Here is a 26,983-nt window from a genome sequence, read left to right on the forward strand (position 1 = left end):
TGTAAACAAACAGCCACCTCTTAAAGCTACCATGTGTAAGTTTACTTGATTTTCTTTACCAGTAGAGGGATGATATGAAACCTGTTAAAAGTAAAACCACTGTAAGTGCACTTGCTCTTGTAGTACCCAGGTGTGACTTGGAGATTACAGTCACATTTTTTATCCGTCGGGAAGGATAAAGAAAAAGAAGGAAAAAAGCAGAGAAGGCTTAGACTGTGTTTGGCAGATTTCTGACTGAAGCCAATTTATGTTTGCCTCACCAGCCCCAGAGTAGACTCCAGGAGCACGTCCATGTTGGAGGCCGCCTCAATGTTCCCGGCCTGGGCTTTGAGGTGCACCCCCTTAGGAGCATCCATGCTGAGGGAGCGGGTGGGAGACTCCAGCCTGAAACACAATCATGTACTGACAAGATGGTTCATATGAAAGCGATAGAGAAAAGAAATGGTACAAATGTTGGGTATGTCCTCATCTGTGGAAAAGGTATGTGCATTTATTTGTTTGTAGCAGTGAAAATTGTACTTTGCCCAAAGAGACACTATATGTATGCAGTGTGTGTAATGTGTAACTTAGAAGGGATTTGCATTCATATATCTAATCCCATGACTGCTCCTCATTTATTATACCCAGCAGCGCTCCAGTTATTTATAGGAAATCATAAGAACATAAGAAGAAGATTTCTTTTTAAATCAGACTCCCGGATCACACGTGTCAGGCATGTCAGGAGCAGTGAGCTACAGCGCCCAGGGACTAATCTCCATGATACTGAGCTAGTCCTGGTCAGGACTACCTTTGCTGGAGGTATATTGCTTGTTTTGAGTTGATGGGGGGAAAGCTGGAGTGCCCAGAGGAAACCCACCCAGACACAGAAACATGCAAACACCGCACAGAAAGTATGTACAACCCCAGTTCCAATGAAGTTGGGACACTGTGTAAAATTAAAAAAAAATACAGAATACAGTGATTTGCAAATCCTTTTCAACCTATATTGAAATGAATAAACTACAAATACATAATATTTAATGTTCTGATAAACTTTATTGTTTTTATGCAAATATTCACTCATTTTCAATTTGATGTCTGAAGCGTTGAAACGTTTGGGAACTGAGGACACCAACTGCTGAAGCTTCAATTTGAAATGTGGACTCGTCAGACCACAGCACACTTTTCCACTTTGCGTCAGCCCATCTCAGGTGAGCTCGGGCCCAGAAAAGCCGGCAGCGTTTCTTGGTGTTGCTGATATAAGGCATTTACTTTGCATGGTACAGTTTTAACTTGTACTTGGAGATGTAACGATGAACTGTGTTAACTGACAATGGTTTCCTGAAGTGTTCCTGAGTCCATGTGGTAATATCCTTTGCACATTCATGTCTGTTCTTAATATAGTACCGCCTGAGGGATCGAAGGTCACGGGTATTCAATTGGTTGGTTTTCGGCTTTGAATCTTTTGATGATATTATGGACTATTACGATTATTTTAAGCATTCTTTAACTTTGTTGCCCCTGTCCCAGCTTTATTGGAATGTGTTGCAGGCATCAAATTGAAAATGAGTGAATATTTGCATGAAAACAATAAAGTTTATCAGTTTGAACATTAAATATCATGTCTTTGTAATTTATTCAGCTCAATATAGGTTGAAAAGGATTTGGAAATCATTGTATTCTGTTTCTTGTTTTTTTTTAAGTTTTACACAGCATCCCAACTTCCTTGAAATTGGGGTTGTACATGAATAATATATCACATGTATTTTATGAGAATTAACTCACCTAAGGTCCTTCAGTGGCTCCGACCTGAGCAGAGGTACCTCCACTGAGTGCTGGAAGAGCGCCCCTTCAGGTCCTAAACAGAAAGACAACAATCAGAAGACCTAAATCTGGGCTTTTCATCAACGCCATCATCTCTCATGTTCTATGCCTATGCCTAAACCTGCAGACAGAATACAAATATAAGTCTTTCTCAATATATGGACAGGTCATACCTCATGTGAAAGCTCAGAGCCTCCAGAATTCACTCACTGAGCTGCAGAGGCTGCACTAGAACTCATTCATGATTGGCTGCAGGCGCTGGTGTTTAGGTTCATTCAGATCAGAGAAACAACTGGATTTCAGCATTGGAACTAGCAACCCAAATCAAATCAACATCTTACATAAAGTTCTTTTAAATCAATATTTCAAAAAAATAATTTTTTTATTTTTTTTTATTTTTATCAGTAATACACTTTATTTGTAAATATTTATTTAAAAGAACCAATGCACATTAATAAACACCAGTAAAGAATACGCGTGTAAATGTGCCGAAGTTAGCTGCACAGCTAATTTTCATACGCCGTCCCTCAACATCTAAAACGAGACAAGAGACAGGACAACACAAACAACAATCAAACAACTCCACAGATCACAAAAAATTCACACTCCATACGGTCTAAGTGCCTATTTATAAAGTGCGTATGTGGCTAAAGTGCTTCCAGTAATTCTAGAGTGCTGTAGTGTAGTGTAAATAAGTTAATTTAGTTTAAAGCCAGTTCAGTCCAGATGTGTTAGTCGTCTCCTGCCACTCAGAGACGACCAAGACACTGGAGTTTACAGAGCGCCCTCAGGTCCTAAAACATGCATACATATATTCATATTTACATATTAACAGTAAAAAATTGCCGGGTACATGTATGCGGTGCATGCCTACATGCGTACATGTATGCATGCACCGCACAACAACAGTAAAATATGAGTCTGTTCAGACAATCATGGTAATGCTACATACGTATATGTATCATGTACATGAGGTCTGAACAGCTCTAATGGGAGCAATGTTGATTGGATTTGAGCCATTTTTTAAGGTGACTTTTAAATGTGTTATACGTAGAGGATTCTCTTATTGTGTGAGCGATGTTATTCCAGATGTTACAGCCTCTGACTGAGAGGACTGACTGTGCGAAGGTGGTACGTCTATAAGGAACCTCACAATCACCTCTAGTAGTCGCCCTGGTATTCCTGCCAGTGGTAGGTTTTTGTTGAATGAATTCTTGTAGTGGTGGTGGTGCGAGTCCATGGAGGATTTTATATATTGTACAAGCATACTTAAAGTGTTTGAAATTTTCAAAGCTCAATAAATTATATGTTTCAAGAATTTGACAGTGGTGATATGAAATTGGTTTCTTAGCAAAGATTTTTAGTCCTTCTCTATCTAGATGTGTTCACTCACCAGTGTTAAATTCCCATGTGAGTTTGTGTTCAGTCGCGAGACCTCCGCGGAGGATTTGAACAAGGATAACGGTATGGAACGTTACTTGCAAAATTGGATGCGGTGTTTTTGAGAGAAGAAAAAGACCGCGCTTACGAAGCGTACTCTTATTTTGACTCGATAACAAAAGACAGTGCGGTGTCCATGGCAGACTATATCATTGACTTTGAGCAGAGATACAACCGAATGAAAAAGTACAACATGACACTGCCTGACGCTGTACTTCCATTCAAGCTCCTGGTTACGGCGTGTCTGGAGGAGAAAAACAGACAACTCGCGCTTACTGCGTGCACTGAGCTCACTTTTGTATCTATGAAGTCAGCGTTAAAACGGATCTTTGGTGGAAAGACAACAGGTGGAACGAACAACAACGAAAATCAAGATACAGCGTTTTTCATGGAGCAAAAACCGACCGAAAAATCCAGACGTAGTGGCCCATCACAGAGCGCACATCAGCGGCAGCGGCCACAGCAAGGCACCAATCCACTGTACAAATACGGCAGGCGAACGAGATGCGCCATTTGTCAGAGCACGTACCATTGGGCGAAAGACTGTCCTCATCGGAGGAATGAAGTTAAGTTGACTGAAGATGAAAATGTGGAGGAGTGTAAGTTTACCCTGTTTACTAAAGCGGCTATGACTGACTCGGAGATCTTCTTAACAGAGTCATTTGGCTCTGCCATCATTGACACGGCTTGTACACGTACTGTGTGTGGTCAAAAGTGGCTGGACAGTTACGTGAAGGATCTTACCAAAAGACAAATAAACAAACTGATGCAAACGGAATCTCCCAGCCACAAACCATTTAGATTTGGAGATGGCCAAGTTGTGTACTCCAACAGAAAATGAAACTCCCAGCCAAAATAGGACCTACAAAGTGCCACATTGAAACTGAAGTAGTTCCTGCTGATATTCCTCTCTTATTGAGCAAAATGTCCCTGAAGAGAGCAGGGCCTTTAGCCTCAGAGTACAATGAGACAGTGGCAATGGATCTACATGAGCTGGAACCTGGTGTATGGTACCTCCACATCATCGACCAATTCACACGCTTCAGCACTGGAAACATTGTGAGGACCAAGAAGCCTTCGAAGATTGTTAACTCTTTCATTCACTCGTGGAATCCATCCATGGAGCACCAAAACGGATCTACACTGACAATGGCGGAGAGTTCAACAATGAGGAGATACGAGACATGGCAGAAAACTTCAACATTGAGATAAAGACTATAGCAGGATACAGTCCCTGGAGCAACGGGTTGTTGGAGAGACACAACATGACACTGACCGAGATCCTCATGAAGGTGAAAAAGGAAAATGGGTGTGGTTGGCAAATTGCTTTAGACTGGGCCCTTATGGCTAAGAACAGTATGATCAATGTGCATGGTTACAGCCCACATCAGCTAATATTTGGTCAAAATCCTAATCTCCCTTCTGTTTTGGTTGATAAGCCACCTTCTCTAGAGGGCACAACTATGAGCACCAGAGTAGGGCAGCACACTACATGCCTCCAGGAGAGCTTTCACAGAGGTGGAATGCTCAGAAAGAATAAGGAGGGCACTACGCAAGCAGCTTAGGCCTACAGATGACAAGTATGAGACAGGAGACAGAGTGTACTATAAACGAGCTGACAGTACAGAGTGGAAAGGTCCAGGTGTAGTTATTGGTCAGGATGGGTCTGTGGTGTTTATCAGACATGGGGGGATCATTGTACGTGTGCACCAGTCTAGGTTGAGTAAAGTGAATGCACAAGATGCAGAGAAACAGATATTGCACACTACTCCTGAAAACAACAAAGAAAATAAAAACACAGTGACGATTGATGTGTCAGAAAGTTCAGATGGTGAACAAAGAGGTGAAGAAGAAGAAGAACAAATCAATGACAACAGTGAAAGTGAAATGACAGAAAACCCCAGACAAATTAATGTTACACCTCCTGAAACAGATCGTTATGTAACTTCTCATTTTAAACTGAAAACAGGGCAGAAAGTCACATTTACTAACAGAGAAGACGGTGTTCAGTACACTGCCAGAGTCTTAAGCAGAGCAGGGAAAGCAAAAGGGCAGTACAAAGATTGGTACAATGTGCAATATCTTGAGCCAGATGGCAGTGAGGGGCAAAAGCAAGCATTAGACATGTCACATGTTGACAACCTTGACATTGAGTCTGAAAATGTGGACAATGATGTTCTTATTACTAAAGATATTTCTTTTGATAGTGCTAAACAGCAAGAAATTGGCAAAACAATAATGTTTTTGAGGAAGTCACAGATAGAGGTCAAAAATGTGTATCTACTAGATGGGTCTGTACACTAAAAGAAACGCCAAATGGTATTGTCTCAAAGGCACGGCTTGTAGCAAGAGGTTTTGAAGAGGTAAATATTCAGAGTTTACAGAAAGACTCTCCCACATGTGCATCTGAGTCACTTAGATTGCTGTTAGCTGTTGCCAGTTAAAACAAGTGGAAGGTTCACTCTATGGACATTAAATCTGCCTTCTTGCAGGGTATGGAACTCTCGAGAGACATTTACATTCGAACCCCACCTGAAGTGGGTGTGGACAGTGTACTGTGGAAACTAAAGAAATGTGTGTATGCACAACAAGGTTAAAGAACTGATGCTGAACACTGGTGGTAAAATGTCTCAGGTTGATCCTGCAGTGTTCTATTGGCTGAATGACCATTCTGAGGTCACAGGTTTGCTGGCATGTCATGTAGATGATTTTCTTTGGGCAGGATCCGAGCACTTTATAACGAATGTGATTCCTGTACTTAAATCTACCTTTCATGTAGGACGTGAGAGTTTTTCTTATGTGGGGATGGACATTACCACAGTTGGTCATAAAGTATTAGTTCATCAGCACAATTACGTACAAAATCTGCAACCAGTCCATTTACTGGCCGCCCGGGCTGTGCAGAGGGATACTCTCTTAAACGAAACAGAGACAGAGCAGCTCAGGTCCAAAATAGGACAGATCTTGTGGGTTGCTAAACAAACAAGGCCAGATGTAATGTTTGGCACATGCAGCCTAGCATCCAACATTACCAAACCCTTGCCATGTCAGATGGTATAGACAATGCAATGTTTCTGGCCACACTGTTCTCTGAGCTCACTACTGGAAATGTAAGTCTGAATGCTCTTCCCCTTATCCGTGTTACCGACAACCATTCACTTTTTGATGCACTTAAGTCTACTAAGCAGGTCACAGAGAAGAGGCTCAGGCTAGAAATAAGCAGCATCCAGGAGCTTTTACAATCTAAGGAAATAAAAGAGGTCCATTGGTCATAGGCCAAGTCTCAGCTTGCCGACTGTCTCACTAAAAAGGGAGCCTCATCCCTTATGCTTTTCAAGGCTCTAGATGAGGGTTCGTGGTTATTGTAATTGTTTTTATTTTTTTGTTAAACCAAAAACTATTTTGCCATTTTACCACTAACACTTTTGTGTGCAGTTATTGTTCTGAAATAAGGGTGTTAACTTACCAAAGCACACTTAAAATATTAAATTATATATTGTTAACTTCCCATGTGAGTTTGTGTTCAGTCGCGAGACCTCACGAGAGGCGCGGTTCTGGCGGTTCTTACCTGTGTGTCAAGATGGTGGCTGAATAAAATTTTCTCTGCAACAAGATCCTCGTGTTTTTGGGAATTTACAACCAGATTATGGTTTAAGAAGGTCAACGTACAACAGAAACTATTTAACTATTGAAGTTGTTGCAGCCCAAGTTCAAAAGCTACATCCATTCCTTTTATTTTTAAAAGTAAGAACGAGAATCGAATACGACAGTCATGATATGATTTGTGCTGTCCTTGTGGTAATATTTTTAATCTCGGCCCCAGTGTGGTTGTTCTACAGGCTGCGGGAACAATTTATCATTTGAAGGAATCCAGACAAGCGTCCCTGGTGCTCGTGCCCACAGCTCCAGCAGATCAGACGACCCCGGGCACGATGAAGCCATCAGCCTCACGGCCTTCACCATTCATCAGAGAGCCCAGTGTGTAGCCCCTGCCCCCATCCACACTCTGATACTGGGGCTGGAGGGCAAGCCACGCGCACCACTACACCACATTCATCCTAAGATTTCATGTGATTTTCAGACTGTTTTGAGACGGTACAGTGAAGAAACAATCTTTCATGCAACCATTTTTGACCATTACATTTTACGGTGAAGTGAGCTGCATTGCTTGACTTGTGGGGTAGAATGCCGCATAATTTAGAATGATGTTAATATAAACTGTTGAATGTGAATTATAGATGGAACTTGTCGCGAATATTTCCACACTGCAAAAAGTGAATATGAATGAATGATTTCAGAATTGTATTTTCTGTAGTTTTGACAAGACACACTTTGCTTTTGTCTGCTATATAGTTATAATAATCTATGGCACGAGTTATATTTTGGACATTCTAAATTGGACATGGCAATATTGATCCAAAACAACTTAATGAAAGAAACAAGTCTACTAATTTCTGTTTGAAAACTGCAGAGCCGAGTTGCACCTGCTGGATGACCTTGCCTATGGATATCTGTAGATTGTGATAGTGAATGTATTTTATGTATTTATTTTGTTCTCATTTTTGCAAAAATGGCGACATGATGCTGCTGAATTCTACATGTATCACTGAAAAGAAAAATACAAATAAAAAAAAGTACAGAGCAGTGGGCGAGAATGGGAGGCTGGCTAACAAGGGAATTTCCAGAGCAATGACGTCTTGAATACAGGGGAGTAAGTGTGGCAAACTATACTTATAACATTGTTAAAAGTTAAATGTCTCTGTTAAGGTTTACATAGAATATTTTACTGAATAAATAAGTTTGAAAAAATGCCAGTGGGGTAAGGATAATAATATAATCTAGATCCATTAAGGTTCCATATTACATTATTTTCTGATCTATATTATAATGTTTCCTCATTACAAACAAATCTGGAGTTGTGTTTTGTTCATTCCCACACGTTTTACACACAAACCATGCATATTTAGGTTTCTTTTCTCATACAGAAAATACTCTGTTCCACCTTGTGATGTTATGTGGTACAAAAGGCCTCCACTGTGTTTTTAAACTCCATACACCTTCACTAGAATCATTTGGATAATTTCAGTCCTGGAATTGCCAATCTCTACTGAACTAAAGGTAATTGTTAACTTAAAAACTACTGCTTCATGACATCACAAGGTGGAATACAGCATTCTGAGCTTTGGAGATGTAGACAGACTAATAATAAAGGGTTACTCAAACATGCCTGAATGAAGCAAAACACAACTTTGAGTATGTTTTTGATGAGTTAACAATATTATAACATGGATTAAAGCTCACAAGAGGCAATTTTGCATAATATAGGATCTTGAACTTTCCAATAACATAAATTCAACTCATCTTAACTCTACAGATATTCATTCACTACTTGCAGCACGATCTCCCACACTTGCCCTTGCTGTACTCCTGCTGTGTGCCTGAGTATGTCAGGCCTGTGCAGGTGGGTGCCATAGTGGGCTCTGATTCTGTACCTGTGACGCGGAGCTTGTCTTGTCCGATCACCGTCTGCTGACCATCTGCACTGAACAGCATGGTGTCACTAAGCGTAGTCATGAGCACGCCCCGAGTCTGTCCCTGGGCCTCCTTTGGACCTGCCAACGACAAAAAACACCTGAGCACCTGCTTTGGCTGAGAATTCAAATGTCATTTTCAATTCGATGTAGCATCTTTTGAGCCGTTTTTAAACCATATGGAACTGTGTGTAATGTACTTTTTTATAGTGGAAGGTTTGATTTATGTTTTAATAACAGGATTCTATTCAAAGTTCACTATTTAAACATGTCAAGAAGAACTGAAAAACACTGAAATATGAACTTACAAACTAACACAATCACATAGAACAATTTTGTACAGATCTAAACTACAGGGTTAGTAGTTGTAATCCAGAATAAGGAAGAATATTTTTTGGTTTGAGGAGGAAATTATGCTACTTCAAAAATTGCAAGCTTTGCAATTTGCCAGCTGCAGTACTACCTAACAAGCTCTCGCATTTTACCCATGACTTAATGATCCACGGTGGAGCGCCGCGATTAGTTTTTAGCATTTAGCATTTGTCGTCGTCTAGAATTGGATGATCACTTAATTTCAGATGGTGGGCAGAGACCTATATAACTCTATGGGAGAAAAAAGATCCAAAATAGAAATACAAAACAAACATTGAAAGAATTGGGTTCACAAGCTTGCCACATTAATCTCCATTCGGCTGACAACAATTTCGTCGTCGGTGTTGAATAATTCTGTCACATTCTGAGAGTAATGTGAAAAAATTATTTAACTTTTGTTTATTTTTACTGCCTATCCATTATTTCATGTGGATAGGCCTCGTACTTACAGAGATATTAAGAATAAACCAGGTCAACAAATCTGCAATCTGACCAGCAAAGAAAAGATCTAAACCAGGTCTATAACAGGACTATTCCAGGTCTAATTTAGGGCTATGAACTCACAAACTGAAGAACTGTCCAAGTACTACCTGAAGGAGCTAAAAAAAACAGCTATGAACATTTGGAATTTAAATGATATCACGTGAATGCAACCAGTTATGTGAAAGTACCTCGATGAAGCCATTGGTCGGCCAAAACAAAAAAAATAATAATCCTGCAAGTATTCATTGTAATGAGTGATGGGAAAAGTACTTTGTATCTAGTAATACAATACTGAATTACGTAAGTTGAATCATAATTGGAATGTTTGCCAGAAAATCACAATTTGATATTCTTCTCAGATTGTTCAGCCCTAAATGGCTCATGCACTCACCACAAGAGCATATTTTTCTTACTATACTGTGTTGTTTGAAGCCTACCTTGTGTGATTGAATACTGCCATGTCTTGATTTAATTTTAGGAAAGTAACTATCTTCTGAACACCTCCAAATGAAAGAGTACCATACCAGAATACACTGATTGCAACACAGAACACTGCAGTGGAACCAGAGAGCAGAGGAATGTGGCATGTAATGGCTCTGAGATAGAAATGGTGCAGATTATAAATGGGTGGATGACTTTTAGCACTGGAGATGTGGGTAGAGCAGAGGCTTCAGGACCAGTGCATGACTGATTTTATAGTGGCTCATATTCATTACAATGTACACTTATATGAGGAACAGGTTACAACACTGCCCATGGCTTCATTCAGTCATGTGTCTTCATTGTGCTCATTGTGTGTCTTAACATGGGTTATATGCACTAAACTATATAAGTGCAGTTATACAGACTAGGATCGTGTCATCACATCTCCAAAGCATTATAGTCTTTTAGGTTTTTTGTTATTTAAATATTTATACATTTTAATACTACAGACAAATTAAAGGCACCGTACCTTTACTTTACTGTCTTAAAGAAAATCTACTGTGCTTGTGTGCTCTATATGGTTATAACCTATAAAACTCATGGATCGTTATGTTTTAATTTGCACATTTTAAATCGCAATATTCATCTATAACAAAGACTGTGCACCTCCCTACCTGCACACCATGCTAGCGAGTAGCAGATTTTTTTTTCATTTGTACCAAAATGACTGCCGAATCTTACCCGCATTAAAATAAAATTAAGAAAATTGGAGAACAAAGTACAGAGCAGTGGATGTATGCCAATGGAGGTGAAAACAGAGAGTGATCAGCAATATGGCATATTGAAAATAAGTGACTAAAGATTGCTCAAACATGCACCACTCCAAATACAACTTCAGGTGAATAAATGGTGAAGAGAAAACAACTATAACATGGTCAAAAGCTCGGAAAACAAACAAAGTGAAAAACTTAACTAGTTTGTTTTAAATGGTGGTCCAAAGTTATTCCTCAGTTACAGTATCTTATGCATTCCAAGCATCCTAATTACTCACTGCAATGAGTTTCACAACTCTCAAAGACTAGACCAGAGCTTTGCTGTGACGATAAAGCTAACAACAACTAGCAAGCTAACATGCACTTCCTGATTATTGGACACAACTCTGCTGAAAGCGTGCAGCTGACTTATTTGACCTCAAAAACTGCTTATACAATATATCTACAGGGGCAGGACAAAATTTTGCTAAAATACATAGGGAAAAAGTCAGGTACAAGGCCTTTAATGTAACTGAGATTTAAAGTATTCTTACACTATAATGTTTACTTTTGTACAATGTCTTTTTGCTAATGCAGTTCTAGTTTTGGAAGTTTGATCCCAAACTCTATAGGCGGTGATGAGAGTGATGTTTGAACATGTGTCTCTTACCCACAGACGTCCTCCCCGTCACGTCCCCATTTTCATCACGAGCATTCAAGGACACGCCTTCTGTTGAATGTGCTACCAGAGAAGCATCCTGATAAAGGACAACAAGTAGTAGGCTGTCAGTTCCATATTTACAAGCGTTGAGATGAACACAAGCATAAACATTTCATCAGTGTTAACTGAACAGCTCCATTGAAGCCGCTCATCACTAAGTTATTTACAAGTTCATCTGGTCAAATCATCGCTTTCTTTAATAAAATATCTGCTGTTTCAATTTATAACAACTGTAAAGTCGTATTTACTGTTACTACTACTAATACTATGACTACTTTTCATCAGGGCAGTGAATATATTGACTGAACAGATTGTCATTACAAATCAATGGACAGCCTTGTAGATTGACTGCATAAAAAAGATGAATACATTTTGTTCTTAATTAGAGTCATAAAGTACGGAAGAATTGCTGCTATGAGCAGAAATGCTATAACATGTAAACAACAGCAGAAAGTGTTCCCATCTGCTGCTAGCAGGCGGCCCGTAAACTACTTTCCCCACAATCTCCCTGAGGTTAATGGGAGCTCACTGCAGCACCACGTGCTCTGTATGGGCTCTGTGTGGGCTCTGTGTGGGTCTGCCAAATCCACTTTGCTCTGACACACTTCCCAAAGTTATATGGGGAAAGAGAAACTTTGACAGATTCCACAAACACATTATTTTGCCATGTTATCCATCATACAGAAGGGGCTGGAGCGTCGCAGGGGTTAGCAGTGCACTCACAATAAGAGGGCTGGCTTGTGCCCACACAGTGTTGTGTCCTTGGGCAAAACGTAGCACATGGTCCACTCCACTCATTCAGAATATGTGACTGGTTGTGGAAAGACGATCCCTCCAGCATTTACTGATCTTTAGCCCTTATATCTCAGAACAGTAACAATCCACAAAGAATACTGCTTTTACCACTTCATTATGAGAAAACAAGGCCAGATCCACACTGTGGTCCTGACTCACCAAACATGGGATTACTTTATGGCTACCCTTTGCTAAAAATTAATTTTTGTAGTTGTCATGCCAACAAACAAACACTTTATCGCCAACAGCACAACACTCCCTGCTTAGCATCCGTAATTACCTCCCTGGAGTGGATTTCATTGGCATAGACTGGGAACAGAAACTCAGATTCCCCCTCTTCCAGCTTAACGCCCTCTGAGTTGACTTGGAGAAGGCCCATTCCTTCCTGTGGGGAGGGAAGAACAACACATAAGGAATATTCCATAGCAAACTCCTCATAGAAACACAAAGAAATTTATAGATTTGCTTTATCTTAAAAGGTACAATATGTAACTTTTCTCGTGGAGGGTCTGCCATCTGCTTGCTTCCATGGAGATGCCTGGAATGTTCCACAGTATGGTATAAAACGTATCCATTTCCATGGAGACAGGGCTAAGATAGAGGCCAGATCTGTGGAGAGGGGAGCCCCCTCACAATAAGAATGCATGTTTTTCAAGGACTTTTTTAAGAATAAAAACACCTGTTTACCTGCAAGATATATACATTTAATACCATACTGTGGCACATTCCAGATAAAGAAATAACCAGCAGGTGTCATCCGTACCTGAAAAGTTACATAGTGTACTTAAATCAGACATATGGTGCTCGGGTCTGCTATACAGTTATAATCTATGACAACCAATGGATCATTATGTTATAATATGAATATTTTAAATCACAATATTCATCATAAATGACTTAATAAAAGAAAGAAGTCCGCTGAGCCCTATGGGAGCTGATGTCACCGTAAAAGTCATGCAACTAAGAGCAGCGCTGTCGCAAGCTGCAGATCACGTCAGCTGCACCATTTTTTTCTTTTCATTTGTGCAAAAAAGACTACGCGACACAGTCAAATTCTACCCATATCACTGATTAAAATAAAAAATTGGATTGCTTCATTGGAGAATGAAGTAAGTACAGAGGAGTGGGCGTATACCGGTGGCGGTGAAAACGAGGACAGATTGGAGCCATGATGTCTCGAATACAGATTAGTCAACCAAGCATGAATCACGCTAAATACAACTTTGGGTGGGGAAATGAGAAGGGGAAATCATTATCACGTTATATATATAAAGTAGGCTACATACTCCTACTTTACATTGCAGCAGAGAGGCAGCATGTGAGGTGTTGCTGGAGTCTTACTCAGGGGCGTAAATCCACTCTGACCATCTGGACCAGAGACAGAGAGCTGACAGGACTGTATGAAACAAGCAAAGCAGAGAGCGCTGTGTTTGGACAGGCAGCTCGTGATCCGCTTACGGACAAGATCGCTCTGCAAATACTAAACAAAGAGCAGCCCTGGTTTGGAGTCGTGGCATGGAAAGCTCGATGGAGGAAAGAAGCTGTAACGCTAATACTAATTAATACTAGGGCTGAGCGACTTTTGCAAAATATCTAATTGTGATTTTTTTTCTGACAAACATTTGCATTCACATCTGAGAGAAGACTGAAATCTGAACTTTAAACTAATCCAAGAATCTCATTCCAGAACACAATTGTATAGGTTTGAACTATAGGGTTGGCAGCTTTTTACACAGAATAAGACCCAATGGAGACACAGGGAGGGCATCTGACACAGGAACATATCTTTCATATACTGAATGATAAGTGGATATAGTAATTATTGTGACAGGACTAAATATTGTATCAACCTTTTGGATAATCAAAGTGACCTTAAATTGCATTTTTCATTCACTCCGTGTTCCTACTGTAGCAACAGCTGCCTGACTGAGCCAATCTGCGCCAATGGCCACTCCAACTTCCAGCCAGCACTACATTTATAAATAGGCAATCTGTGTGAAGTGTCTTGTCCAAGGACACAACAGTATTTGCAAAACCCACAACCTCTGCGACAGGCTGCTTTGCAGGGCACTTCCACTTACATCATTCATTTGTGTATGAAGGACTAAAATACTGAGGTGTGACAGCCCTCCCCCTTGATTTACTGAGCATTATTTCATTAGGTCTGTGGCCTCATTGACAGCATGCCATTGTGTTACTTTTGAAAGACTAGAAGGAAAAGTGCTGGAGAATATTACGTGCACTAAAGCAGATGGCATCATCTTTGTTTGAAACATTCGACATTAGCAGAAAGGTCAAAATCATAAAGAACTCCAGATATTTCACACTCCCATTTGTTTGAAGTCTGTTTTTCTGGTGAATAGGCAGAGAAATGAAGGTTTAAAACAGAGATTACTCAAACATACACAGATTAATCAAATACAACTCTGAGTAAGCCAATGGTGAGAAAGAAAAAAACAATGACATAGTTTAAAGGTCATTAAACCTTTTATTGTAAGTATTAAGATGCCTTTGGACCATTGCCTGTGATAAAATGCATGCATGACACTCTAATTAGTGAACAAGTGAAAGGGTTGTACCGGGTTGAACCACATGACCCTGAGGACCCAGATGGTGAGGGCAAAGTTAACCACCAGGATGACAAGGAGCAGCAGAACAAACAGGTAGAGGCAGCGCTTCCTCCAGCCGTAAATGCCAATGCTGTAGACGTGCTCGGGCCCCGCCCTGGGAGGACCCAGGCCTGGGGCCGAGGTGATGTACTGCTCCCGCACCATCTGCTGCCTGGAACACAGAGAGTAGTCTACATGTCAGAGGAGGGCTGGCCAGTTAAGCCAATCGTAATCCAAACGAGATCTAATTGTCTGCAGATCGCAGTTATTGGCCAAGCCTTTTTAAATCGACAGGTCTAAAGCCAGATCTGTGGCAGTATAAGCATGTGGTTTTGCCTAGTGGTGTCCATGGAAATAGATAAACAATAACATCTCTAAGGACAAGCATGTTGGCAGCTCTTCCCTAGAAACGTTACATAGTGCCGTACACCTTCAAATGTTTTTCACATTTGTCTCATCATTAAACCTCTACCAAAACCTCTACCATGTAATGACACATTTTAGCACATATCTGTTGGATTGACAAAATATCCTTGGAATACCATTATATGACTGACCATTGTGTTTTGTTTGTTTTGTTTTTTCAAGAAGCTCTGTTGATATTCTAGGAACGTTATATAGGACCAATTTTGATCATTTTCCCTAATATATATGATTTGAAATGACTACAGACTCACTATGTGCACTGCTGAGCATAACAACACTTGAATAATCAGTTTTAGTACTAACCCATAATGGAGCAGTGGAATCAGGATTTAGTGTGGTACCCTCATCACATTTTCAAAATAAAGCTTTACGTTAACGCAGTCCGTGGCAAAACATCAACCAAAGATAGCCCATATGCTATAAACATGTACATAACAACCAATGATATATATATAGCGAGATATTTTTGTCAATATCGCCCACCATTATGTAACAGCCTAACAATAAGATATAGCAAGCAAGACAGAAGGGAAGAACTGATATTAGAATAAGATGCATTAGTTCAAGCCTATAAACTTCAACACAAAACCTCTTCTCTTTTAAACTCTTAAACATTGTACTAACAGTGACTTTCTGGCTTTGCGCACCAATGGAAAAAGTGAGTTGATTCCAGTAGTTTTAGAAGGAAAACAGCTCTTAGTAAAGAAAAATAAGAGGAAGCAATACTTTCTGGTAGCTATCGATGACTAGAAACCCAAAAGAATGGCACTCAGCATATTTGAGCCCACAGCGCGTTACACAAGCAGCGATCATTTCTGGTGTACAAAAGGGCATGGAGCTCGTACGGCTCCATATAGGGCTAGCTTTTTATTGAGCATCCAAGTCAGCACATTTGGCCCATCTGACAGCGGGATACCAGGAAACTGTTAGGCCGCCTCTGTAAGCAAGCTGGGCAGAGCCGAGTTGTGTTGGAAAGATGACTGAAGATTTGTGCATAAGTAAAAGTACAGTTGCACAGTGAAACATGTTTTAAAAGTTACACAATACAACTTTTTTCGCGGTGGAGGGTTTGCCACTGGCTTGTCTCCATGGAGATGACATTGCTTTGCCTGAAATGCCATGGAGACCAGGCAAGTTACAGATCAGGTCAGTGGAAAAGCACATTGAAGTTCAAGTTTCAGGTTTAAGTGTTTTGGCTAAGCACAGATATATTGTATAAGTGGCTCTGGAGGTCAAAATAAGTCAGCTGTGCGCTATTTGTTAGGCGTTTTATAGTCTGATAACCAGGAACTGCATGTTAGTCTGCTAGTTGTTGCTTTACAGTCACAGCAAAACTTCAAGTTGCTCTGACAGTTGTAAAAAATGCTTATGAATTCATCACTGTGCATAATTAGGATGCTCAGAACACATGAGGTAAATGAAGAATAACTTTGGACCACTGCCGACCGTATAAAATAAACTAGTTGTGTTTTTCATCAGCTCTTTTCTTAAGCTCAGTGCAGTTTTTTTAAGTAAGAAAGCAGCAGAGAAAGCAGTGCATTGGGGCCACTGAAATAAGTGTAAATGCAGCGTAAATAAATGGTCCCATTTTTATATAGCGCTTTTCCACCTTTGAGGCACTCAAAGGGCTTACCAGTGTACGCAGATACTGGGGGCAAGGTGGGGAAGAGTCTTACAAAAGGACATAATGACAGAATTCATGTGTGGGAGCTGGAATCGCACCACCGACCTCTCAAACAACAATGTTTATTGCACCGCCAACCTTCAAATCAGTGGACAAACACTCCAACCAACTGAGCTAAAGCTACTGTAACATAGTACGTCACTGTGGCTAAAAATATACTTCATGACAAAAGTTTTAAAATGCCCAAAAGTACAATTAGCAAAAACTACTCATCTACTCAATATCAATACTTATAATTGATTCGATCCATTTTAAGAGCCTTATATTGTCTAAGGCAGCAACAGCTTTTCGATTGATTCATTTGCATTTGTGCTTAGCCCCAGGGCACGAGACAGGCCTGCTGGCAGAGGATGTAGCCTCGGGGAAATGTTGTCAGTTGTTGATAATAAAGTCAATAAAAACTATACAAACAGGAAGAATAACACGACGTTACCTGGGGCACCAATCTGCTGCTACGTCCTCTGATAGCTCTATTAGAACAGCCATAGTTGTAAATAAAGTTTCATCAAAATGAGCTTGAGCGCTGACAGAGGCGGGATTCTCCACTGATTTATGCAGTGGACAGATGTTGTGTTTTAATGCTACGTTTTCAGACTAACGGCTAACAGCTCCAGATGTTTGATCACTTTTCTTTATTATAATGTTCGGAATGCATGAAAGGATAAGACAAAAGCTGTTCCATCGGAATGAAGTTCGCCTGAAGTTGTACATGGCATCCAATATGGTTTGCTATTAAAAAACATATTATGCAAACTTAATTACCTTTTAACATGGTTCTCACCTTGGAAAGTGTTTGACATATTCTAACATAAATAATGTCTGTATTTGGATAATATGTAATGTAATGCAGTGGTGAAAGGTAATGAAGTACAAGTAGTAAAGTACTGTACTGTACTTAGTGAAGTATAGATACCTAGAAATTCTACTTAAGTACATTTTACAGCAGATATTATATTTGAGAGCAGGTATCTGTACTTTTTAGTCCTCTACATTTTTTAACTGGACTGAAAAGTAAAAAGTACTGTTCATATGATCTGAGGGGTTATTTTTATCATGTTTGTGGTAACATCCTGACTAAAAAGTTTTCTAATTCAAGCTTTTTTTTGTTTGAGCAAAAAAAAAAAAAAAAAAAAAAAAAAAGAGTATCATTTTTATCCAGTATCACTGCATTTAAAACTAACAAATTAACAACACTTGTGTGAAATCCTTTTACTATTTACTCTTAAAGTACATTTTTTTAAACAGGTACCTAAATACTTTTACTTAAGTAGATTTTTTCATGTAATACTTTTACTTGAGTAACTTTTTACCTCTGTAGCTGTACTTTTACTCAAGTAACAAAACTGAGTACTTCATCCACCTCTGATGTAATGTAGTGTAATGTAATGTAATGTAATGGGGCATTTAGATGTTAGCGCTCACTCTGTTGTCAGCATTGGCAACCAAAAACTAAACACATGAAGTCCTTATCCCCAGTGAATGCTATGCTAATAGAGCCATGTGTTTGTCTGAGCACATAACGAATCTGGTGATGGTTTACTTTATGCTACGCCTGTCATGATAACAAATTTTGAAGTTGAGTATATTGCTGAAGTAAATATATACAATAAAAGATAATTTTGCAACTACTTTATGCCATTGACACAAAAAACAAAGAGTAAATTTAAACAAAAACAAAAACTATTTTAAATCTAGAATATTGTTAAAAAATCATGAGCTGCAATTTAACAAATTAACAACAGCAGAATGAAACACTTCAATACTTAGTTTGTATCTGTAATGTGTCATAGAAGTGATTTATTCAACCTTTTACAGCTTAAATCGTATCGAATAGCTAAAAAATAACCCAAAATCTCCAAGTAGTGCAAAGAAACTATTCACACAATAAATATTGACCCCAAAATATATTGTTCCAGCTTCCATATATTGAAGGATAAGTTGAGTGACTTTATGTCTACACATGGCATCACAATCCGGGCAAAGACAACTTTGGATTGGATCAAAAGAAACATAAATGAAGCAAAATACAACTCCAGGTATGTTTAGGGGACAGTATAAACAGTATAAAAATGGTTAAAAGCTCAGAAAGTCAATTTAGCATAATATGTGTTCAGTGTGCCCAAAGCCTAAATGTAATAAACTGTATTAATGGTGATTCAACGTTCAAATTGTTTACTTTGAGAGCAAGCATCTTTCAGATTCCTTTTCTGTCCAAAACCACTTATGTTAGATCATGTACATTAGATATGGTGCCCAGATAAAGAAATGGCAATGGTGGATCTTATTAGGGAAGGGCCATATGCTGATAAAAAAAAAAAAAAAAAAAAATCTAATCTAATCAAATTTCTTTGACGATATGTTATTTGTCTTAAATCACCATATCTTGATCTCAAATTTTATTTTGAATGCAATTCATATATAGTCAACCACACACTTTTACCTGCCCACCCCTGATATTGGTCAGCCTTAAGAATGCTCTGAATGGATTTAACCAATTGTAATGGAGTGTGAGGAAGCAGATGACTATAGTTACGTCTTTAATATAAATATACGCATTTACATTAATTGTAATATTTTGGAATATTGCCCACCCCTAGATCTTATAATGAATTATTATTATCATTGCATTGAAACCTAATTTATATATACTTATATACTAAACTGAAAAACCTGCATACTTTACTCTGAGCAATCTTGCATCTCCACAAACCTGACTTTTAAACGGCCTAGAGGTGGGCCTCCATCTGCTTGTTTCCATGAAAATATATGGCACAAAATGTGTCTCCACAGAGAATGTTCTAAAGTATGGTTTTAACTTACTTTTTCCATTGAATCATACAGATGTGCCACCTCCAGAAAGTTGCATCCTGTACTTTTAAGCCATTTCGAAATATCTATGAAAATAAACGTAGGCCTATACAACAAAACTTGCACTGTTAGAAACCAAACTACTTGTGCAATGCATTATCTGCTTTTCCCCAACTCATTCTTTCTAAACATTTGTTGGTGGTTGAACATAAGCTTTTTCTTTTCAATTACAGTGTAAATGAAAACAGCTACAGTTTATAGTTAGCTAGCCAACTCCAAACTGCTCATTTTGCCACAAATTGGGATGAAAGACACAAATGAGTGTTGAATTAGCTGATAACTCCATTCCCTCATGTCCTGTGCAGCATGATTCAGTCTGCGCTTGTGGCCAATCAGCCGCACGGATGAACGAACCCTAGATTGCAATACTAATGGCTCTGCTTAAGAATAACAGCAGTAGTTTAGAAGAACACATTAGGAGCAGAGAGAGCAGAGGCGGCCACTGCTTTGAGGGTGGATCTCTGAGCTCCTGTTCCAACCCAGGCCACAGTCCGACTCCTCCATAGCAACCCAAATAAACAGCTGCTGAGCAAGTGCCAGGAATGTTCAACTCGTTGTCTGGGGATGGTGCAATTTCACCCAAATACACTTTAAGAGCGTGGAAACTCTCATTCACAGAACAAAAGTTTCAGTTTGACCAAGCTGGAAATGCAGTGCAGTACAGGATTACATCTTCTGAAATCCAAATTTAATTGAAAATCCAGACTTGGGTTTTGAGCCAAGCAGTAGGGGTGTTACTGCAGGAGGGTGTAACTGCATAACCAGTAATGTGTCACAGTATGGCTTTAAACTTATTTATCTCCAAGGAGACAGATGACGCCACTAAATCACGTCACAAGTCAGATCTGAGGAGAAGCAATCCATGTTTCTCTCTTTAGTTTAGTTGTTTTATGAGGTGCTTTTGAGTAGCAAAAACATGATTTGGTGATAAGGTAGATAAGTTGAATGCAATATAGTGAAACATTCAAGGTAAAACGGATATGGAGACAAGCAGGTGAAGGTCTCCCTGCCAAAAAAGTTACATAATGCACCTTTAATCCAGAGGAGAACGTCTGATAAGGAGTGTACAGGAATGACACTTCAGAACAGACAGTCTATGTTTGTCTGGTTAGAAGTGTCCGCCTTACTGTCTCCACTCTGTGATGCCCTCTTGTCTAAAAATAGGACTTGGCAATGCACTAAATATATGGACCACACGGGGACATAGACAAGTGGACAACCAAAATTAAATTAATCATTCAGTCTACTCTAGTTGAGGAGGTGCAATGGCTTAAATAAAAACGAATGTTTTCAGAATTGCCTGTCCATAAATAGTAAAATGTCTAAGTCTTTCAAACGAGATGGTAATAGTGTCAAAATATAACATGTTTTGGTCAAATAGAAAGTTTAGTCAGATTTAGTGAGCTAAGCAAATAGTCCAGTTGTTAAAAGCAAGGTTTAGTTAAGAGATTTGAACAGGAAAAAGCTACTCACCGTTGCTTCTTGCCCCTCTACGCTACAGTAAGCAGAGCCAGCTCGCTTGAATAGCCGTTCCTCACACGTTTGACTGTCAGCCACTCAACAGCTGCGTGCCATAAATCCAACGCGCCCTAATCACCACGAGACGGCGCTCCCACTCCTCCTGCCGATCTCCTCCTCCATAGGTCTACACTGGAACACGTGCAGCGACCGAGTATTGTTGGGAGATAGGAGCGCAAAGAAAGTAAACAAGAGAGAACAAATGAAAGCCGTTTTAATTAATACAGACGAGCGTTTTTGTCGTGCGTAACTGGTGCGTCACTTTGGCTGTACAATCCAATGCGCGCTTCAGTTGTATTCCATCTCTTCGGTCACGGTTCTTCCGTTTCTCCGCTGCTACTTCACCAGCCACACGCGTACTCACTCTACAACGCAGCGCTCTCCCAGCCTGAACGGAATTGTCAGGGCAGGTGAGCCAGTTAAAGGCTGCACTGTCTAAGTTTTCTGGTGGAGGGTCCGCCACCTACCTAACCCCGTGGTTATTGCTTACCTGAAATATTTTTTTTTCAAGGTATTTTTTTAGAAATAAAATAGATGAGTTTAATGCCACACTGGGGAACGTTCCAGTCAAAGCAATAACATGGCCATGGAGACACGCTGATGGCAGAGCAGACACTGCAACACAAAAGCCACATTTGTTGTGTGTACAAAAAGCAGACTAGGATGTTGCATGATGTGGTGATATGGTGTGTGAACACATTGTCCCGTAGGGAAATTTGTCCTCTGCATTTGACCCTTTAACGCCACTGGGGCATTTCAAGAGCAGTGCGCAAGGGACCCATCTCCGCGTTCCTGTGAGGACAATCTAGCTGGGGGATTTGCCCTTTTGTGCATGTGTTGGGTTAATCTACCTAAACACATGGAGAACATGCAAATTACGCAAAGAAAGGCCTTCTTGCTATGGAGTGACTGGTAGCCAATCAGCCACCGTGCCGAATTGTATTCAATTAAAGGATTAAAAGTCGCCCCAACAGCTTTTCATTAGGATATGTTGTTTTGGGATATTTTGGTTTATTCATGTGTGCTCTTACATTGCACTCACATTGACCTGTGGATTGAATTTTGCGTTATCATGTAATGCCATAATGCTCCAGCAGGTGTCTGTAATGGCGCAGTGAAGAGAGACGGACTTGGCCTTACGCAGCTCAGGTCAGGATCTATTAGACTGTGGGTTAAGTGCACAAGCATTATACGCTAATCTGCAGAAGTAACACATTTAAGAATGTTATATTCATTTATTATAAAATGGTATCTTCCTTTGTTTAGCTTCTTATTGCATTGTTTAAAGGTCGTAATTAAAAAGCATGATGAAAATGTGGCATTTCACATAACAGGATAATGTCCTGTTATGTGAAACCATCACACATCACATGCTCAAACTCAGGAAATTGGTCCTTTATAGGCCATAGATTATAAAGTTGCATATCACCTTAAACCTAATACAAGCTCTACACAAAATCATACATTAAAATGCATACAATGTTTCTAATGCTTTGCTTTAGTGTTACAGCACCAGGGGATGTCCTTGGACCACAGAGCACTAACCCTATGAAATGTCCCTGTTCCTTTTGTGGTACTCCCTTTTTTGCTAGAGGAGAGAACCTTAAAGATGAGACGACGTCGATGATAGTGAGACTGTGTCCGGGCACTGGTGGGTTTAGGTGTGAGCCATCACATAATCTGTGCTGTCACCTGTAAGTACACTTTTTGGCACCTGTGTGAACTTGCCAGGAACTGCAACTAATGGAACCTCTATGTTTTATATTATACACTGACAGAGCTCTTTCGGTATGTGTCTGTCCATATCTGATCCAAACCAACACCAGTGGGACCAACAAGAACAACAAGACATCTAGGAGACGTTTCCAAATAGGTATCATGGATGTGCGATCACTGACACAAGTTTTGTGCTAGGATTAGGAGACACTAGGGTATTGTTGCTAGTGTCATATTGCTGAGGTGCACATTTTAAGGGTTGGTTTGAAAGTGGGGCGAAAAAAGATAATCCCTCTTTGAACATAAATTGTGGGTTAAGGAAGATACACCTTTCCAGCTCTAGTCAAGTGAGAGATCAAGCCAATAAAACACCACTCAGGCACTTAAAAGCATAAGGAAAACTGCAATAGGGGAACAATGACCCATAATGACAGTAGCTTGTACAGAAAGGCAGGCCAGGTTCACTTTAAAACTATGTTTTAGCTCAGTGTATTATAAACCATAGTGTCTCAGACCAGTACCAAATTGAAAATGACTTCTGGATGTACTACTGGAACAATGTGTTACTTTCAGCTCAAATTGAATATGCACATTTCATGCTGTATCAATATAATTGACAGTAATTTTATTTTGGCACAATTAACAATTGTTGTGTTTATAATCATGAACACTAAAATTCAACTTTGTGCATTCATTTTATGTTTAATGAAAACAATGTGTGAATCTTCTTATTCTGGTAAAAGCAAGAATTAGTTTTTGAATAAACACTTTGGATCAGAATAGATGCATGCGGTTGGTGTTTTATCTGGCATATTGCGCACAGTAGTTTTTGGGGAATGCATGATAGGTGCAAGTCAAATCAAAATTGGAAAATTGTTTAGTTGCTCAAGTGTTTGGTCAAGTTGTTGATAATTTCATCCAATCAAAAAGCAGAATGACCTAGGCCAAGTCCTGGTCTTATAGTGCTTTATTGTCCTAGTTAGTTTAGACGTGGTATAGTCCTAATTTAGACCTGTCCTGGTTTATAGTACTTGACTAAATATTAAAAAATATATTTCTGCAGTGGTGAAAAAACTTTTAGAAGCACAGCAATAATATATTTTGTCCACAAGAGGGCGCCGTCTGCCTACTTAAAGGTCTGGCTGTGTGGCGGTATCTTTCTTTGCTTCTGCATATTATAACTTGCTTACTGAAGCTTGTTTGGACATTCTCCCTTCGTGTAATAGGTCTAATTATGAATCAACGAAAAACATACTCAGGAGGATATATTTAAGAAACGGCAAATGGCAAAGTCATTCACAACCTGTTCAAGTGATTGTGCAACTGTGGGGCTCGAACCCGCTCCTTCGGTGCAGCACAGTGCCAACCCCTACTTTACTGTATGAACACCATCAACATGAAGACTACCCTACTGTATGAACACCATCAACACGAAGACTACCCTACTGTATGAACACCATCAACACGAAGACTACTCTACTGTATGAGCACCATCAACACGAAGACTACCCTACTGTATGAACACCATCAACACGAAGACTACTCTACTGTATGAACACCATCAACATGAAGACTGCTCATGACAGGGATAACCTTAGTGAATAATGGATCAAAAGTCATGACAAATGTAGACACCTACAAAAAACGTTGGGTTTTTTTTACAGTTTAAGAAAGCTTAAAGTTTTACAAAAACAAAGGTGCATTGTTGATTACGTAGGTTACCGGTCTGGTGTCTTGAGGAGAGAAGAGATAAAGAATGTTAGTGACTGGCCTGTATGGAGCCAGGGACACCGGGAACAGGCGGCCCTGATTACTAGACCCACCCGTTAACAGGATGATGGGGCCTTCACATATCTATTTGAACCGTATCTATCAGAGATTGTGGGCGCACCTTGACAGTTTGTTTATATTTTCTTTGGGTAAAGCAAATATTGCATTTATTTATTTAGTTATAGCTGATATTCCTTTCTTAAGTCTCTACTGAACCTGAAAAAAAATCTTACAGTCTGTGTTTAGTAATGTAAATGAGATTACCCAACTCTCTTTTATCCTTTCCTGGTTTAGAAATGAATGTTATTGTGCTGTTTTATGCTTGACATCAATCTATTGATACACTCTTTTAAGGCTTCAAATAACATCACTCTCACTTCATCCCAAAAACATCTTTAAAAATGAACCGTAAGACCATCTGTACCTGGACATTTATTCAAAGCCATTTTCTTCATTGCAGCATCCAACTCCTCTATTTTCAGATCAGAGTCACACATTTCTCTGTAAGTAGTAAAGGCCAAAGTTAAATCTGTCAACTGGACAAAACCTAGTAGGAGTGAAGACATTTCACTGCTCATCCAAGCCGCTTTTTCAGTTGACAGATTTAGCTTTGGCTTTTACTATGGATCAGACCTGGATGACTGAGGGATTCCACAGACATTTCTCTGTAAGTTTCATCATTGCTGGAATCAAGTGATGAACGTTACTGAAGAGATCATCACAGTCTCCTTCTGAAAATTTTGTAGAGTATGCATTTGAATAAATCCTGTAAACTTCTTTTTCAAGTGTTTTAGGATCTTTACATTCCACTCCATCAATTAGAAGACTAGAGACACCGTTTCTCTGCTATTGACTTTTTTCTAAGTGGAAATGTCAAGTCAATGTCGGCACACAGGGACAGGACATCAGCTCCATTTGGCTGTTCAGCTGTACAGATGGAGACAGAGGCAGATGGAGACCAATACAACCACGTCCAGATCAGAGCCAAAAGCACCACTTCACCAAAACTCAGGTCTATCCCCCAAATACAAATCTGCATCAAAAAACAGGGTCATTGTGGACAATGGAGACATGTCAGAAACAGCCAAAAGAGCTACAAAGAAGAAACGCCAGTGCTCTGGTTGTGAAAAGAGATCGGGATTCAAAAATTATTTAAAAAGATACATTAGAGTTCACACAGGAGAGAGACCATTCAGCTGTTCTGTCTGTAAGAAAGCATTTACACTCACAAAACACATGAGAACACACATAGGAGACAAACCTTACAGGTGTCATGTCTATAATACATGATTTACCCAGAGCGGCGATCTGAAAAGACATATGAGAAGTAACACAGGAGAGAAACCATTCATCTGTTCTTTATGTGAGAAAGCATTTACTCATAAGTTTATTCTCACAAAACGCAAGAGAACACACACAGGAGACAAACCTCACAGCTGTTCTGTTTGTAATACAAGATTTACTGTTAGAATAGAATAGAATGTACTGTTAAATACAAAAAAAATAAAGTTTGTGGTTAATATGAAATTACTGAGCCTATCCACATTTCAAGTTTGAAATGTATACGATTTATATCCATTATATTCTCTCTCTCTCTCTCTCTCTCTCTCTCTCTCTCTCTCTCTGTCTCTGTCTCTGTCTCTCCCTCACTCTCTATCTCCCTCTCACTCTGTCTCTCTCTCTTATAAACACATCTTTGTAGTTAAATGATTACATATAACAGTGCATACAGCCTGTCGTATTCCCAGAAAAATATGAAATATCATAAGCAACTGTCTATATTCTAGTATATTTTAGAAGTATTCTTATTACCTTCAGTAACAATTTGGATCTGATTTCTCAATAAGTATTTTTTAAAATGACCATTGATATTAAGACTCAAAGGAGGAAATTGTTTTAAATTGTGTGATAAACTAGTCCACTGTATGGTCGACAGGGGGAGCCCTATACCATCTCGCGCGCGCACCGCCACATATGGGCGTAGAGCGCTCGTGCTCACCTCCTCCTGTCCTCGCGCCTTGGCCCCGTGCTCACCTCCTCCTCCTCTGCTCTGTTCTCTCCTCTTCTCACTC

The 26,983-nt window shown here is 39.6% G+C and overlaps 1 protein-coding gene across 2 annotated transcripts in view; it reads right to left on the reverse strand.

The window, feature by feature from the left end:
- The window catches only part of sgcg (sarcoglycan, gamma), a 180,934-nt gene extending 159,115 nt beyond the window's left edge, over nt 1–21,819 (reverse strand). Inside the window, exons 1-7 of one of the 2 annotated variants that reach the window (XM_055226069.1) lie at nt 21,381–21,753; nt 14,900–15,101; nt 12,601–12,705; nt 11,475–11,562; nt 8,736–8,855; nt 1,765–1,837; nt 261–384 (exon numbers count right to left, since the gene is read on the reverse strand). In XM_055226069.1, the coding sequence (XP_055082044.1) occupies nt 261–384; nt 1,765–1,837; nt 8,736–8,855; nt 11,475–11,562; nt 12,601–12,705; nt 14,900–15,094 (705 nt within the window). In that variant the 5' untranslated portion in view covers nt 15,095–15,101; nt 21,381–21,753. Of the gene's footprint in view, nt 1–260; nt 385–1,764; nt 1,838–8,735; nt 8,856–11,474; nt 11,563–12,600; nt 12,706–14,899; nt 15,102–21,380 lie in introns of both variants that reach the window. The other variant, XM_033976691.2, reaches the window with a different exon arrangement.
- Nucleotides 21,820–26,983: the final 5,164 nt, after the last annotated feature.

The sequence above is a fragment of the Periophthalmus magnuspinnatus genome, chromosome 13, assembly GCF_009829125.3.
Source record: "Periophthalmus magnuspinnatus isolate fPerMag1 chromosome 13, fPerMag1.2.pri, whole genome shotgun sequence".
NCBI classification, from domain to species: domain Eukaryota; kingdom Metazoa; phylum Chordata; class Actinopteri; order Gobiiformes; family Gobiidae; genus Periophthalmus; species Periophthalmus magnuspinnatus.